General features: G+C 36.9%; 2 protein-coding genes across 11 annotated transcripts in view; both read left to right on the top strand.

The window, feature by feature from the left end:
* PEX5L (peroxisomal biogenesis factor 5 like) overlaps nucleotides 1-17,968 on the top strand; it is a 278,603-nt gene that overhangs the window by 187,920 nt on the left and 72,715 nt on the right. The window lies entirely within an intron of this gene.
* On the top strand, nucleotides 5,169-13,427 carry LOC103002365 (ribonuclease P protein subunit p30-like). Its single transcript, XM_057545629.1, has 2 exons — nucleotides 5,169-5,336; nucleotides 11,614-13,427. The coding sequence occupies exons 1-2, from the start codon at nucleotides 5,169-5,171 to the stop codon at nucleotides 12,301-12,303; spliced, it is 858 nt and encodes a 285-aa protein (XP_057401612.1). The 3' UTR covers nucleotides 12,304-13,427.

The raw sequence follows: 17,968 nt of genomic DNA, 5'->3' as shown, positions 1-17,968 counted from the left end.
TCTCCACGTGGAGATTTTGAACTCTTACAGGTGGGACCGTGTCTTATCTTTATGTTCTTAGCACCTTTCAGAGAGGCTGGTACAGAACGAGGTCACACAAACTTTTGCTGGATAAATAAATGAACATATTAGCAGCTTCTTCCTCTAATGCATTTATTTCACCTAAGAATGTCTTCTTTAGTGTGTGTTTAAGAAATGTAACTAACTTACTATAACAGAAGATGAACTTTGTGCCCTGACAAGCATCATTGAAAGCTACCTCCTAACTTCCCATTTCTATGTCCTATCTCAAAGGACATAGCTCTCAAGATAACTCTCCTTCAGACTCCAGGCTAACTTTCCCTCAGCAGCACTATATGAAAAAGCACAGACAAATTGGTAATTACTGTTTAAGAACAAGGATAGTGAAAGAGTTTAATGCTAACTAGAAATTCCTTGGTCTGGAAATGTGAGTGACCTTCTTTATCTCTAAGTTTAACTAGGAAATGTCATGTTCAAAACAATGTAACATCTGATAGGCACCTCAGAAATATTAAATGACTGAAGGGAATTGGAGACTATTCTTTAACTCCTTTTGTTAATATAGGATCATGTAAGAAACTTCTGACTTGGGTGCCCGCCTACCAAGAAGATTATCTGTCTCTACCACCCCCTCATATTTTCTCTTGCTTTCTATGACAGTGTCACCTCTTCGAAGTAGGTGGAAGAGATTAATGGATTAAACACTACTTAAATCATTCTGACTTAGATTCAATATTCAAAAAAGAGAAAATCTTCTGAAAATATATGGAAACATTCTTTGGGCAATATTGAAGGAATCTTGAGGTAAACTTCTTAAGATACAGATTTCCTAAAGCTTAGCACGTCATGTTAGCTAACATGCTTCCCACGTCAAAGTGTAGATAGATCACATAAAGATTAGATGTGTTATGAGTTCATTGGCAAACTGGCAATGTTGATCTCATAATGAGTCAATATCCTTCCATTTTAAACAAAGAAAAGTTGATTCTCAAAAACGATATGAAGCATAGATGAGACTTAATGTCGAGTGACTTATGATAAACCCACATAGGTGAAATGGGTGAAAGTATAAAGACGTGTAGGATGGTCTGAGATAAATTTAAGGATAAGTAATCTATTTAAAGGAAGAGAGATATTTAGAGTCCACCCATAATTTAAGTCGGTGTTTTGAACAGTTACCATATTCTTTCAGTCTCTCTTGATATCCATTGTGTAAATACCAAAGTAATTAAATCTTTGACTTGACCCTTTTTTTAAAAATTATTTTTATTGGGCTATAGTTAATTTACAATGTTGTGTTAGTTTCAGGTGTACAGTGAAGTGACTCTGTCATACATATACATGTATCCTCTCTTTTTTAGGTTCTTTTCCCATACAGATCATTACAGAGCATTGAGTAGAGTTCCTTGTGCTGTATAGTAGGTCCGTATTGGTTATCTATTTTATATATAGTAGTGACTTGACCCATTCTAACAAAACTTCAGTTATCCACAGATGGGTCTTCTAGACCATCATATTTGTAGACAAGCTCCAGACCCAAAAGTAGCTTGGATAAATTCCCTTAACACCCAGACTAGCAGGCAGATCTGCTCAATGCCACCATTTAGGGTCCCAGGTTCCTTGCCATTTGTTTCCCCTCGACCCCTTAGGGTATTATCCCCCCTGCATGGTCAAAGCCAAGTCACAAGTGTGTTGTTTCTCCAGCCCCCACCAGGGGAAGGAGAGCTTGAAGGAGGCAGGCCCACCTTCCTAAAAGCTCTGGCCCAGATCTCACCTGCTTACACACCACTGGCTGGAGCTTAGTTGAACACATCACTCCACCGCCACCCATGCCCCAAACTTCAAGGGAGGCTGGGAAACGGCCACAGTTCTACCACCACAGAAGAAAGGAAAGTGTATTTTGACTGACAGCTAGCAGTCTCTGCCACAGGTACCCTCCAGCTCTGATATTTGGAGGAATATTAGAAAGCCTCTCTCTCAATATCTCTTTCTCTCTCCTGGATTTTTTTTAACTTTTAGGACCAACTATTAAATAATTTTCTAGGAATTTGATTTCTGTAGGAGGAATAATGTAAGTCTATTTATCTGGAACATACAAAACCCCATCATGTTTTCTTTTTAATTGAAGTATAGTTGATTTACAATGTTGTGTTAGTTTCTGGTGTACAGCAAAGTGATTCAGTTATACACACACACACACACACATATATATTCTTTTTCATATTCTTTTCCATTATGGTTTACTATGGGATATTGACTATAGTTTCCTGTGCTATACAGTAGGACCTTGTTGTTTATCTGTTTTATATATAGTAGTTTGTGTCTGCTAATCCCAAGCTCCTAATTTATCCCTCTCCCCCCCTCTTTCCCCTTTGGTAACCATAAATTTTTTTTCTATGTCTTCAAAACCCCATCTCTTGATTTGCAATTCTGTGCCATATAAACCAATCATCACTATTCTATAAAACTTCCTGTGATGTTGAATATTATTAATCCTGGTTTATTGAAAAGGAACAAAAATGAGATCTGCAGGTTAAATACCTTATTTTTGTCAAATAGTGAAGTCAGGGGTTAAAATAATTCTAGTCTTTAATGCTATATTCAGGTCAGTAGAGCTATCTGCCCATATTGGTTTCAAAAGGTTTTCATAAAATCAAAATACTGGATGATGAGAGATATCTCTTTTTTGATGGCAAACACTTATACTTCTCTTTGGTTTAATAAGTAGAACATCAAACACACAACCCTACAGAGTTCTGTAAAGAATCAGTAAACTCCCTGTGGGTGAAGCGAATTTCCTTTATTCATTTGACTAGGGCATATAATATACCACACAATGATGGTACACAGTTGATGTTCCATACATAAATAATTCCTGTTGATTAAGAAAGTGGTTCTTTTCCATGAGGGTAACCAGTCCTTCTTCCTCCTCCCAGATGGTTAATCATCAGCCTCTTAGATCTTGTATTAATTAGTCAGTGTTCTCCAGAGAAACAGAACCAGTAGGATATAAAGATAGAGATAAAGGCAGAGACAGAGACTGAGATTTACTATAAGGAATTGGCTCACACAGTTATGGAGGCTGAGAAGTTCCACAGTCTGCCATCTGAAAGCTAGAGACCCAGAAAAGCTGGTGGTGTAGTTTCAGTCCAAATCCAAAGGCCTGAGGACCAGGAGAGCCGATGGTATAAGGCCCACTCTGAATATAGAAGACCAATGTCCCAGCTCAAGGAGACAAGTAGAAAGAATTCTCCCTTCCTCTGCCTTTTTGTTCTATTCAGGCCCTCACTGGATTAGATGATGGCGACCTGCATTGGAGAGGGCCACTGCTTTACTCAGTCTACCAATTCAAATGCTAACCTCATATAGAAACAGACACACAGAAATCTTTAACCAAATGTCTGGGTACTCTATGGGCCAGTCAAGTTGACACATAAAATTAACCATCACAGATCTTAATGACATTCCCAGAGATGCCCAGTCTTCTCTGGAACCTCTGGTACTGAACTGTGAGAGATGTCACAGGCCATTTTAGAGTTTATGCTTCATGCCAGGGATTCATAGGGCCCACCTCATCACTGTAGAGAAGGGGCTGAAATCCAGAGACGCTAACAGACTTGCCCAAGCAAGCACTGCTGATTACTGGCAGGCAGAACTGGAACCCACATTTGCACATTACCTTGGAGCTGTTGATAAAGGGAGGAACTTCTGAATTCAGATAGTAAACAATATTAAAAATTACTCAAAATTGGAATTTAGTTTAGAGATGTGTTTTTCTTACATGAGATTTCTTTAATATGTTGGTTTTAATTTATATTAAAGTGACTTGGTATTATTTGAAATATACATCAATCCCTGACCTCACAGCTATATTTAATGGACCAAGAGGGCTAGAGGCATGGAGAGAAAGTAAAAGGCAGAGAGGTATTAAAACATAGCTAGAAATTATCAATATCATACATGAGCCACATGCAAATAATTGGAGATGAATTTGATTTCCCGTGAAAAACTGAATTGCATGGTGAATTCTGAGAATAAAAGGTTTACTGGGATATCCCATCCTAGTTACCTTAGATCCAAAGAATAAAAATGGATAAGTAAATAACCTCAAGTCAAGCCCCCAGATTAGACTATTATGGTTATTAACACCATTTGCTTCCTATATCAAAAAGCTTGGGCAGTCATAGAAAAGGAATGAGCAGTCAAATGTTCTATTTCTGTGTCCTGCATGGCTCTGGAGTGAAAATGCAGACATATACAAGATTGACTACCTGATCTGACTACAGAAGGGAAGTAGATAGATCAATCTACCCTTAAACCTAATTGTGAAAAAATATTTCATTTTCACAGAGTAAGTAAAACCAATCCCCTAATTAACTGAGATGTGTTTCTGTGATGGCAACGGTGTTTATTGAAGCCATTGATGTAAAGAACACACTTGCGAAAGCTCCATTTCAAGTTAGCCACTTCCTTGTCTAAATCATTTCTTATGACTCATTTGGTATTCTAAAGAGAATCTTCCTTTTCAAAATAAGCTGGCTTTTGATACTAAAGCATTCATTCTCTACCTGTGCTGAACAGACATTGAACTGTGAGCATCAGATTTAAATCACCTCATAAATTAGGTTTAAGTTTTAATTGGCCAGTTGGCAATAATACAATATGGCCTTCGAAATTGGAATTATTTCTTTCATTAGTGAAGTTTGATTTTATGGATCCACCAAATCACAATGATTACTTGGATCAGTGATAAAGATTTACCGCATTCAAAATAATAGCTTTGCATTATTATTTTGGATGGCTAAGAATACACTCACACATGCACACATACGCACGTGCACACATACACACAAATACACACAGACCACTGTAAATTTAGGTGAGGTCCTGGCTTATTCAGGCAAGGATCCCAAGCACGATGGAAGTGAAGTGGCCACATGAGTGGAAACAAATGCAGCTTCTCTAGAATCCCTAGTATGGGTGTGCAGCTGTTGGTGACACTAAGTCCACAAGGAAGGCCTTTTACACTTGGGCTTTGTGCCTTTACTCAGGAAGAACTTACATGGTCCATCCTGAATCCATTTGGTTCTCAGGCTAAATGCAGGTGTCAGGAAAGATGGGGCCTCATGCTGTGTGTCCATCCCGGGATGGGGAGAAGACGGCAGCAATATGCCCCAGCATCGCCCAACGCCGTCAGTACCTCTAGCTCCCCGGATTTCCAGAAAGCCTACTGCCGTGCTCAGAGGGATCCTTACTTTTACAAAATTTTAAAAGTACACATGAACTTTGAGAAAAGAGTAGAAGGAAATGCAAAGGTATCAACAGTAATTAAAAACATCTCTGGATAGTGAGATTGAGAGATTATTAACTTTCAGCGGCAATTTCAATGCTTTTTTAAAAATTATAATGATATAGATATTGATTTCATAAATGTAAAATAAGTTGTTTGGGTGTTTGTTTTTTTTCTTAAAACACGCTCTGTGTGTCAGATCAGGGCCAGGAGACTTGGGCTCTATTTCTCCTGGGCCACTCACTGCCCTGGCAGGCTTGGAAAAGTCCTTTTCCTTTTCTGTGCCTCAATTTCTTTATGTGTAACCTGAGACCATTCATTAGATCCATGATACCCTAATTAGGCTGCCCACTGGAAATACCTGGGGAGCTTCCCAAAATACTGATGCCTGTCCCATTCCAAGGTACTGTGATTGCAGTGGCCCTGGCTGTGACCTGGGTTTGGAAATTTTGAAAAGATCCCCCGAGGTGATTCAGTGTAAAGACAAATTTAGGAACCTCTGGATTTGATGATTTCTAAGGCTGTCTTCTGTCACGATCTGTGAATCTATGATTCTTCACATTTGCCTACGGCCATCCCTGAGTATCAGTTCTATTTTTAGCAGTTGCTAGGAAATAATATTCTAAAACTTTCCTAGGTGACCCATTTCAATGTCTTGCAATCATTTCAATCAGAATATGTTTGCTTATGTCTAATCTAAATTCCTACTGCAGCAATTTAAGCCATTATGGGAAAAGAGAGCATCTAGTTCTGATTGGATTTGTTGCTGAATTCCTTGCATGAACTTACATCACTGGATTCAGTTATTTTTCACCTCTAATTAAATTCTCTAATTACCAGATCTTTACCTAACAAGTTCCTTGTCAAGGTTCTAATGGTGAGGGAGAAACGCAAGATTACTTACTGCTGTATCACCCAGAGTATACTTTCCAGTTTCTGCCAACATCATTCCTAGATCTGTGTTCCTGTGAAGTTCTTAAGGACAGTATATTTTCAACCTTTAATTTTTTTTAAACCTGGGAATAGTAATTTCAAAAAGAAGATATCACTAGGATTGAAGCATATTTTTAGTAAATAAGCAATCATCTTCCTTTTTTACCTACTGAATATATATTTGTCTTTTCACTTTTTTCCCGTTTCTATCTGTCCTTTATCATCTTAATTGGCCACGGAATTATATAATTTATAATATGTTTTATAGTTGATATACATTTTATTATTGGTTGAATATTCCTTTCATGTTTTTACAGTTTTTCTTAGCCTTCTTCCCACATTTTCTCTATCACTCTAGTGTTTTTCCTTCCTTTATTAGTATACTTATGGAAGTTAACAGATTTCAACAAAACGAATTACAAGGGATATGTCACAAGACATGTTCTGGACAAATACTCAAGGTTCAACTAAAATGACTGAAAATACTGTGCCATTTACAAGATAATTCTTTCCCGTGCTGAAAAAATATGGTTTGATGCTCTGTACAATTGTACCAGGATTCAGGAAGGATTAATGACAGGAACAAGAGCCCTCTTTTAAAATTTTTCTTAAATAGTCTCCTATTTTAGCTCTGAACACTAGCTCCGAGGCTAACTTTGTTCTTTGTATATTTATGACCATTTGATGTGAACCTTTCTTAGTCTTGTTATGCGCTGTTCGTTTGCAAATGAAAATAGAAACAGTTGCCTATCCTGGTTACAGATTCCTGGGTACAGGGTCCTAATGAAATCTGGACTGTATAGAAGGGAATTGGTTCTACATCACAGCTGTGTCACATCTGTGTTTTAGCAGCCACTTTGAGAAATTGATGATGCATGTGTAATACCGCCTCATTGTTAAACATGAGATCGAGCAGCATTGTGATCCAGTAAAATTATTCCAGTTCATTGGACTTCTTCACAACCTTTATAGGATGTTTGAAATATTTTCAAAAGAACAGGAGCATTTTACATGAACCCACTGAATGATGCTGACTGCTTAAGGAAGCTTTATGATACGACTTTGAACCATGCTGTGTGCTTTTTATCTCTTCTACACTGTTGATATCTAAATTGTCTCTGTGGTGAAATGGTGATGTTTCTAAAGCCTTGTCAAAGGAGGTTTCTCTTGTATAAAATATGGATGAGACGTGCACAGAACAGAAGGCATCTTCTGTTTCAGTAAAATAAGCACAAGTAGAGAGCTCTGAACATGCTGTGCCACTTTGTTCTGTGGGTTTGGTAAACTAACCATAAACCTGCTCATAGAATTTGGGGGATAATACATAAACTAGGGAGAACGTAAAGTTGCCTAGGAAGTTGAATTGATCCTCACAAATTGAATGGTGCCGTCATGTATTTGTTTTCAAAAGCATTACACTTGTTAAGTGACTACTATTTTCAGACTCTACCTGAGGCACTAGAGATACCAAAATGAGAGATAACTATCCTTGCCTTCAGCTAGCTCAGAATCTGGTGGAAGATAATGAAGAATCCTAATACAGGGACAGAGAAGGTTTTCCAAGAGCAGGCGTCACGCTCACAGTTTAAAAAGGGAGTACGAGCAGAAGGGAGAAGGCATTCAAAGCAGAGGGAAGAAAACGTGCAAACGCACAGAGGCATAGATGAGTGTCTTTGCATTGAGGACCTGCGGGCGTCATTGGGTATGGTTAGCATGCGGGGTGGGCCTGGAGGAGCAGTGGGAGATGAGATGAAGAGGCAGGCAGAGGAGGCAGAAGCCAGATCACTCATGCTTTCCTCCAGCAGATTTGTATGTAATGTGTATTATGTGCCAAGCAGTGCGTTGTGCTAGCTACTGGTTTTCTCCTGCCTCACAGGCCCTTCCTCCCCAGTCTCCTTTGCTGGCTCCTCTGTGTCTATATTACAGAGCCCCAGGACACAGCTCTCGCTCCTTCTCTCTTCCTCATCTACATTTTCTCCTTAGCCATCTCTTTCGGTCCCATGGATGTAAATACCACCTATACCCTGATGGCTCTCAATCTGATTTTTCAACCTTGAATTCTCCCCAGAGATCTAATTGCCTACTGATACTGCCTCTTGGGTTCTAGTATCCAGTGTATGCGTAACATGTCAAAAAATGAACTCTTCATCTCCCATTCCAAACCAGTACCTACTCCACTTCAGTAATAGCACCACAGTCTGCTCAAACCAAAGTCCTGGAAGATGCCCTTCCTTTCCCTACAGCCTCACAGCCAATCCAGTAGGAGGACCTGCTGGAATAATGACCAAACTAAAGGAATCCAACTACATCTATTATCTCCCCCGCTCACGACTTCCTCCACACCAGCAGCACCCCTAGCCCAAACCACTGCCACAGCCTCCTACCTTGTCTCCCAGCTTCCAGTCTTGTCCCCTGGAGAACTGTAAGTTCTCTTCTCAAAGGGTACGTCAGATCCTGTTACTTCCCTGCGAATAATGGCAGTTGAAATCTGCCGGTAGTTTCCCATCACAAATAAAATGAGCTCCAAAGTCCTTATTTATGGTCCACAGGACATGATCTGACCCCTGCTGTCATTCCCTCTTGTCCCTCCTCCCTATCCCATAGGACATTTTAGCCACACTGGCTTTTCCGTTCCTTCATCCCTCCAAGCTCATGCCCATCTCCATATTCTCTGTCCAGAATGCTCTTGCCTGGGTTGTTTAGGTCTCGGCTCATGTGTCACCCCCTTTAAGAGGTCTTTCTTGATCACTAAAAGAAGTCGTCTAAAAGAAGTCATCCATAATTGTCCTATATAATTACTTCTCAAGGTATTAATAGCCATCTGAACTTATATTATTCATTTATCTATGTACCACATCCTTCTACTAGACTGGAAACTCCATGAGTGTGGGGACTTTGTTGTGTTTACTGTTGTGTCTCCACTCCCCAGAGTGGCGCACTGAGATGTAGTCACAAACCGTGCTCAGTGCAAATGAAGGAAAAACATAGAATTTACGTGATTTTATATGGCATTGAAAAGTATTGATATAATTCAACCTTCTGTTGAATGTACTCAAAGAGTTCTATTTATTCTCTTCAATATAAGACAAAAGCACAATAGCATAATTTGATAGTCTAACACGCATTTGGACATTTCTGCCCTATTTTCTTTGGGAAAACTTGACCAAATAGCAATGTTTATGATTTTGTAAAAACTAGACTGAGTGTTGTATCCCACTTACATTTTTAATGTAAAAAACATGATGCTGAATTACAGTATATTGAAGAAAAGAACAGTACAGAAGTCTAGGGACAATTTAAGTCTTTACTGAAAAAAACATTAATTTATGTCAATTGCTTTTTAATCTATACCTGATTTTACAAACAAATTTGTGAATCTTATTTAGAAGTCACATCCTTATGTTTCCTTACCTCAAGGCCAAAGGGAAAGGAAAATCAGTATCATTACCCCATAATATGTCACCTGCCAGAATGAATCCCCACCTCTTCTACCAGAAAGAGTAGATTTTCTCTTCTCAAAGGAGAAAGCCTCTTCCTTCTACAAGATTAGCAGATTCTAGATTTGCTGATTAGTTTAGAGACTATGGTCTCCATAACAACCAATACATTTTATAGCCTGTGTTGAAAACTTTTTTCTCCTTAAAAGCCTGTAATTATAGAGCAAGCTATATCAGAACACTGGGGGAGGGGGCTGGATAAGACTTTATATATATATATATATATATATATATGTGTGTGTGTGTGTGTGTGTGTGTGTGTCTGTATGTATGTGTGTGTGTGTGTGTATATATATATATATACACACACACACACATATATATATATATAAAGTGTTTTCTTCTTAGTGAAATGAATCAATACATTGGTTAAATTATTTATTTTTCAAATCCCTTATTATTATTTTTTTAAATAAATTTATTTATTTATTTATTTTTGGATATGTTGGGTCTTAGTTTCTGTGCAAGGGCTCTCTCCAGTTGCGGCGAGCAGGGGCCACTCTTCATCGTGGTGTGCAGGCCTCTCACTGTCGCGGCCTCTCCCGATACGGAGCACAGGCTACAGACGCGCAGGCTCAGTAGTTGTGGCTCACGGGCCTAGTTGCTCCGCGACATGTGGGATCTTCCCGGACCGGGAAACGAACCCGTGTCCCCTGCATTGGCAGGCGGATTCCTAACCACTGCGCCACCAGGGAAGCCCCCCAAATCCCTTATTTTTGAGATATCTTTATTTGCTGTTATCCAACTGTGCTATAACACTATTAAGTGTCTGTTATTTGTCAAGCCTGTACTAAGTTTTGCACATAGGCTATCACATTTCATTCTCAAAATAATCTTGAGTTAAATAGTAGTAATCCATTTGTAGGTGGAGAAATTCCCCAATACGTTAGTAAGTAGCAATAGTCAGAATTCAAACCCAAGCCTTGCAGGTCCAAGGACAGTGGCTTTCTGTACTGTATAATGTATACATATAATGTACTGTATAATGGTGCCTTCTCCAGAGATTTTAAGTAAAATTTCCCAAGTCTAATAACATTAGTGAATCTAAAATTTAAATCTCCTGATTCCCAGTGAAACTTACACAACTCATCAGAAGTAAATGAATTTTTGGCTTCAAGATAAGGGACTGTAACACTTCTTCAAGAAAAGCTGTAGTAAAGATCTCCATTATTTACTACACTTGAAGTTGGATTCATGTGTTTTAAGGATGTATCAATATGTACAGGCAGCCCCGATACATTCAAGTTAAATGCAATTTAAAGGAAATTTAATTTTCTGAATTCTGAATTTTATTTGTCTGATTTTAACCTGTCTCAAATTATTGAAATAATCAAAACACAGGTGGAAAATATCTTTATCAGTACTGAATGATAGGAACAGATGCCACTAAAATGCCAGAAACTTTTAAGAATTTGTAAAAAAATATTCTAAGATTCCTGAAAGAAAACACGCGTAATGTCTTTATTAACAATCTAGGGCTCGGAGTTTGATTTTTCAGCAAATACTGGGAAGCCAAAGTAGAAGTGGAAAGGAATAAAAAGGATAAATAATCTCTTACCTTAAATGAAGGAATTCAATATTATACTGGTTATTGAATCAGTAGAGAAATAAAAGGTCAAAGTTGTCTTTAATTGAATGATAACTACTAATACAATAAAAATTAATGTAACACTTTCAAATTAATAAAGGACAAAAAGCAGGAGAAAAAAATTTATCAATATGGCAAATGATAAGGGAAAAGAACCAAAGTCAGTCCTCTTATCTCAATTTTCATGATAAATACGAATTAGTTAAATTCTTCTATTAGAAAACAAAGATACTCTCACAGTTTCGAATATAAATTACAATTAAATGTTTTTATAAGAAATACAGATTTTTCGACATGGCGGTGTTTGCGGATTTGGACCTACGGTGGGCTATTCAGTTGTTGCCATCAATCATGTTGTTGAATTTAAGGAAAAGAAACAGGAAATTGAAAAACCAGTAGCTGTTTCTGAACTCTTTACAACTTTCCCAATTGTACAGAGAGCAACTTCCTCAAGAGTCCGGCTGTATGATATCGTTGCCGTTTTTCCAAAGACAGAAAAACTTTTCCATGTTGCTTGTACACATTTAGATGTGGATTTAGTCTGCATAACTGTAGCAGAGAAGCTACCATTTTACTTCAAAAGACCCCCTATTAATGTGGCAATTGACCGAGGTGTGGGCTTTGAACTTGTCTATAGCCCTGCTATCAAAGACTCCACAATGAGAAGGTACACAATTTCCAACGCCCTCAATTTGATGCAGGTCTGCAAAGGAAAGAATGTAATTATATCTAGTGCTGCTGAAAGGCCTTTAGAAATAAGAGGCCCATACGATGTGGCAAACTTAGGGTTGCTGTTTGGGCTGTCGGAAAGTGACGCCAAGGCCGCAGTGTCCACCAACTGCCGAGCGGTGCTTCTGCACGGAGAAGCTAGAAAAACTGCTTTTGGAATTATTTCCACGGTGAAGAAACCTCGGACATCAGAAGTAGATGATGATTCTCTTCCAGCCTGCAAGAAAGCCAAGTGTGAGAGCTGAAACGAGTCCCCCTGTCTCTGTCAACACTCCCTTCTGCCTTTTGAGAATCCATCAGCCACAACAGAAACGGAACCTCCGTATGATTCACTATTTTCACTTGGAGCTAGATACTGGTAGTCTATAAAAGCAGTCTTATATTTAAGCCATTAAAATAACAAAACCTAGTAAAGCATTTAAAAAAAAAAAAAAAGGCTGCCCCCATAATGAATTTAGATATTTTAAGAGAAAAGCAAAGACCAGTTCATTTATCCTTTCTGTTAAGTGATAAATGGAAGGTATAATTGAATAAGATGTTTCAGTATTTCAAGAAACTCTTTAAAAATGTTTCTTCGTCATTTAAAAGTTCATGCTTTTCAGCTTTACTTGATATACATGGCTTATTTTTTAATTTTACTACTCAAAAAGTGGTTATTTTGAGGACTCTTAAAACTTATGTTATGGGGTTGGCTTTTGGTTGATCTACTCTTGCTTTAAGCCTCTCTTTCATTATAGTCATCAAGTCCAAGTCCTTTCTAAAAGGAATTGCTATAAAATTTGTGGAAGAAAAGGGAAAGTGCACGTAAAATCACACTTGGCCTCTTCCTTTGCTGCTTCTTACCTCCGTGATGTCCTTGAAATAGGATTCCTTTGAGTTGGAAGCCTCTGAAAACCTAATATTGATTTTTCTAATTGCTATAGTAAAAATCTCAAAGCACTGGACTCAATCAACTTTGGAAATAATTTTTTTAATAACAGGATCATTATATTAAGGAGAAGTAGCCTTTTTTGTAAATATCTGTATTTATACTATATTGATATTAAGAACATCATTTAAATGAAGCTAAGAACACTGTTCTGAGAGTCAGAGAAAAGATAATTTTAAAAAGAGAAAGCTTTACCCCAGCCTCACTTATGAGTTTAGATCCTTAAATAAGATATTGGTAAAACAGAGTATACCATAACCGGGTGAGATTTATTCTAGAAATGTAAGGATTTTTCAGTTCTTTTCAATGTACTATACTTTATCATATTAATAGGTCAAATGAAAAAAATCAGAATCATCTTAATAGATGCCAGTAAGACATTTGATAAAATTTAAAGTCCACTCCTGATTTTAAAAAAATAAACAAGAATAAAAACCCTTGACAAAAAAAAGAAATACAAGCAAACAAAATTATACAGAAAACATAATTATACAGAAAAACTAGTAATAAGGAGATGGGCAAAGCTAAACTAGACACAATACTAGGTAAAGTAGAATTCAAACCAAAAAGGATCAAATGGAATAACAGTTCATATTGATTGCAAGAAAATTTTACATTGAGGATATAATAACTGTGAATCTTTATGCATTGAATGTATAATCAAACTTAGAAAATAAAAGTTAAAAGTACAAAGAAAGGCCTGCAATATGGTAGGTACTCTTCAACTCTTCTATTATAAATAAAAAATATCTTTTTAAGTGTGTGAATTAGCATTAAACAGAGGAAGAGAAGTCCCCAGAGGCCAAAAATGTGAAGTAGCAACATAAATTCAGAGTATAAGCAAGCACTAACACTAGCAGCTACCTTAAATTATCTATTGATCCCATTTACCTGCAGCTAAGGATTTTAACAGTCACGTGGTTGATAATAAACAAAATCTTGGGCCTAAAAAAGTGGGGAGTTAAGGTTTTAAAAAGCCAGGGAACTTGAAGGGCCACATGTCAATGAAGGATAAGCTGGGGAAGGAAATGTGTATCAGTTATTGATAATAGACAGGGATACTGTAACAGGCCAAAAACTTTGAGGAATTCTAAAAATATATAGAATTGGTTAGTGGGGTCTCCCAAGAGAATATGGAACAATGAGCAGTCTTCATGCAAGTTAAGCTGTAATTCATACTTGTGTGGTCCTAAAAATATTAAGCCAAGAATTCAATTTAAAGCAGCCCCCCATGGTGGTGCCTCCAGCCAGCTGCCAAACATGTATACACATACACACACACAAACACACACACACACAAACACATACACACACAAACACATACACACACACAAACACATACACACACAAACACATACACACACACAAACACACACATGCATAAACACATACATGCATATATAAGCAAACACACAAACTCAAATACACATGTGTACATTAAACCTTACATACATGACACATATCATATGCACATACATGGTACACTTGCATAAATATACACATACATAGATACCCATACATAAACACACACACACACACACACACACACACACACATACACATATTCTCTCTAAAGGAATGCTTCTCAAACCAAGCCCCAGGAAATCTTCACAGATAAATTTCCCAAAATATATAAGTTCAAAATCAGATAACTCAAAACATGTAAGAAAGGAAGCCCTGAGTGAGAGTCAGCAGAAACAACAAATAGATCATACCTCAAAGACTTAAGAATTATCAGATATAGAATATAAAAGAATGTTTCATTAAATAAATAAAAGAGGGAATTGAAAGCACCAGTAAAAGGCAAATGACTATCAATAGTAACTGGGCAGGGCTTCCCTGGTGGCGCAGTGGTTGAGAATCCGCCTGCCAATGCAGGGGACACGGGTTCGTGCCCCGGTCCGGGAGGATCCCACATGCCACGGAGCAACTAGGCCCGTGAGCCACAACTACTGAGCCTGCGCGTCTGGAGTCTGTGCTCCGCAACAGGAGAGGCTGCGATGGTGAGGGGCCCGCGCACCGCGATGAAGAGTGGCCCCTGCTCGCCACAACTGCAGAAAGCCCTCGCACAGAAACGAAGACCCAACACAGCCAAAAATAAATAAATAATTTAAAAAAAAAAAAAAAAAAAAAAAAAAAAAATAGTAACTGGGCAAATTTTGAAAAAATAGAACTTTTAGAAAAAATATAATAATGATTGCAATTAGAACCTAAATTTTTGTGTTGTTCAGGAGGGGGGATAAATATATGTATTAACTTTAGACTTTTGTGAAATATGCATGTTAAATTTTTAAGGGTAATCACAAAAATGATAGAAATAGAATGTATGACTTCCAACCTATTCAAGGAGAAAAAAAATAGAATTAAAGAATTTTTTAAAGCCTTAGTCATTCAAAAAAAATAACATAAAGGGGGAAAATAGAACAAAATAAGATGGAGAAATAAATCCACATATATCAGTTATTGTGTAAATTATCCTATCTCCAGTTAAATGACAGATTAGCTGATTAGATTTAAAATAAAACAAATTCTAGACTGTTTATAAAAGACATCCCTAAAACATAAGGACACAAAAAGTCTGAAAGAAAAATCATGGAAAATGTATACCAAGCAAACTATAATCAAAAGAAAGCTGACATAGCTATTAGTATCAGGTACAAGAAAAAGAAAGAAAGAAAAAAAACTTTAAGGCAAAAGCAATACTAAAGGCAAAAAAGAATTTCTAACTAATATAAAAGGCTCAATTCATAGGAAGATAAAACCATTCCAAAACTTGTATAAAACTAAAAAGATACATTCAAAATACATAAAACAAAAATGGATAAAACTATAAAGAGAAATAAATCTACCATTACAATGGACATTTTAATATGCCTCTTTAAGAAATTGATATCATGCAGAAAGAGATCAGTAAAGATACAGAGAATTTAATCTAGAGACCATATATAAAATGCTGCACACAATTGCAGAATATACATTCTTTCTAGACACACGTGGGAACAGTTACCAAATTCAATCGTGCCATACAGCTAGTCTCAGCGCATTTCAAAGGATTTGTTTCATGTAAATCATGTTCTCTGACCACAATGAAAAGCTTCATATATTTGGTCATCTAAAAACACCCTTCAGAATAATTCATAACCTCAAAAGAAATCATAATGGGAATTAATAAATTCTTACAACTGAGTGATACCAAAGTGCTACAAAATGAAACTTGTAGAACGTAGATAAAGCAATCCTTCCAAGGGTATTACTCTTAAATATTTACATTAGGAGAGAAGGCTAAACATTGGTAGATTAAGCATTAACTTAAGACACCTAAAACGTTAGAGAACAATTAACCCAAAAAAAATAGGAAGAATAACAATAACAGCAGAAATTAATAAACTAGAAAACAAAGGAAAAACAACGCCAGAAACTTAGGGGTTTTTTTTAAGATTAATAAAATTGACAAACTTCTGATAATGTTAAGAAAAAAGAGAAAAGGCACAAATACATACTATTAAAAGTGAAAAGGGAGGCATATCTGAAGATAAAACAGATTTAAGATAGTATAGAAAAAAAGGGTCAAGAGTTGAAAAAATTTAGAGAAATAATTCTCAATAGAATATAATTTACCAGTACTTACTCAAGAAGAAATATGCAACCAGAATTGTCTTATGACCATTAAATAAATTGAATCATTAAAGTCTTTTCACCAGCCAGAGACAGTTTTGCAAATTTTCTAGCAACCAGGAATATGTATGTGAAAAAAAAAATGTTCAGCATCATTAGTGGCCACTGTGGCAAAGAATTTTTTTAAATGATAATACTCAGTACTAGTGGAAGAATGGACTTGTGCGATATTTCAGAAAGGCTATTTCAAAATATACCAAAAAGCTTCCAAATGTTTGTGACTTTTGACCCAGCAATTCCTTGATAATCCTAGAGAAATAATCACTTGTGCATAAAGATGCATGCCCACAGATATTTGATACAAATTTTTACAATAGCAATAGGAGAAGGTGAAACATACTGAGATAAATCTATATAATGGGACACTACTATGTCATTAAAGTGATGTAATAGTTGTATATTTATTGACATGCATACATGTCCATAATAAAAGGTTAAACAACCACATGTACAGTAAGTTTCCATTTTCACAAGTAAATAATGAAACAATTAAAATAGCTAACATTTATTGAACATTATTATGTTCCAGCTACTCTGCTAAATATTTTATAAGTATTATGAAATTTACTCCCCACAACTACCATACAAGGTATGTACTTAACTACTTTTTATAGGTGAGAAAACTGGAGCTCAGGGAAGGAAGTAACTGACCCTGAGAGTTCATGAGCAATGGTTTTTATGCATAAACATAGGGAAAAGCCCAAAATGAGATATCCCAAAGTGCTCCCAGTTATTATATCTAGGTAGTAAAATTAATAGGGCTATTTCTTCTTTTTGCTCATTTTTTTTTTCGAATTTGCCTACCAGGAAAGAGTATTACATTTTTTTAAAAATTTTTTAAGTATTTTATTTTATTTATTTATTTATTTTTTTAATTAATTAATTTATTTATTTATTTTTGGCTGTGTTGGGTCTTCGTTTCTGTGCGAGGGCTTTCTCTAGTTGCGGCAAGTGGGGGCCACTCCTCATCGCAGTGCGCGGGCCTTTCACTGTCGTGGCCTCTCCTGTTACGGAGCACAGGCTCCAGACGCACAGGCTCAGTAGTTGTGGCTCACGGGCGTAGTTGCTCCGCGGCATGTGGGATCTTCCCAGACCAGGGCTCGAACCCCTGTCCCCTGCATTGGCAGGCGGACTCTCAACCACTGCGCCACCAGGGAAGCCCTTAAGTATTTTATTTTAAAATACATTTTAAAACCCCAAAACAAAGACCTAAATGAAATAAAAGTCCTTGTCCTCTCATACCCTGAATGAGTTTTAGGAAGTTTCTAAAATACACTCTTAGCACCCACTAAAGTCTAGTTTGAAAG

Source organism: Balaenoptera acutorostrata, chromosome 4 (assembly GCF_949987535.1).
Source record: "Balaenoptera acutorostrata chromosome 4, mBalAcu1.1, whole genome shotgun sequence".
In the NCBI taxonomy this organism is placed as follows: Eukaryota; Metazoa; Chordata; class Mammalia; order Artiodactyla; family Balaenopteridae; genus Balaenoptera; species Balaenoptera acutorostrata.
The sequence above is the reverse complement of the archived record's forward strand: the minus strand, read 5'-3'. Positions and strand labels throughout refer to the sequence as shown.

What these genes read in the sequence shown, in the direction of transcription:
- LOC103002365 (XM_057545629.1), top strand. Translation starts at nt 5,169, where the DNA reads ATGGGGAGAAGACGGCAGCAATATGCCCCAGCATCGCCCAACGCCGTC. An exon ending in GAGTAGAAGGAAATGCAAAG is followed by an intron (nt 5,337 to 11,613) that starts GTATCAACAGTA and finishes TAAGAAATACAG; the next exon opens with ATTTTTCGACATGGCGGTGT.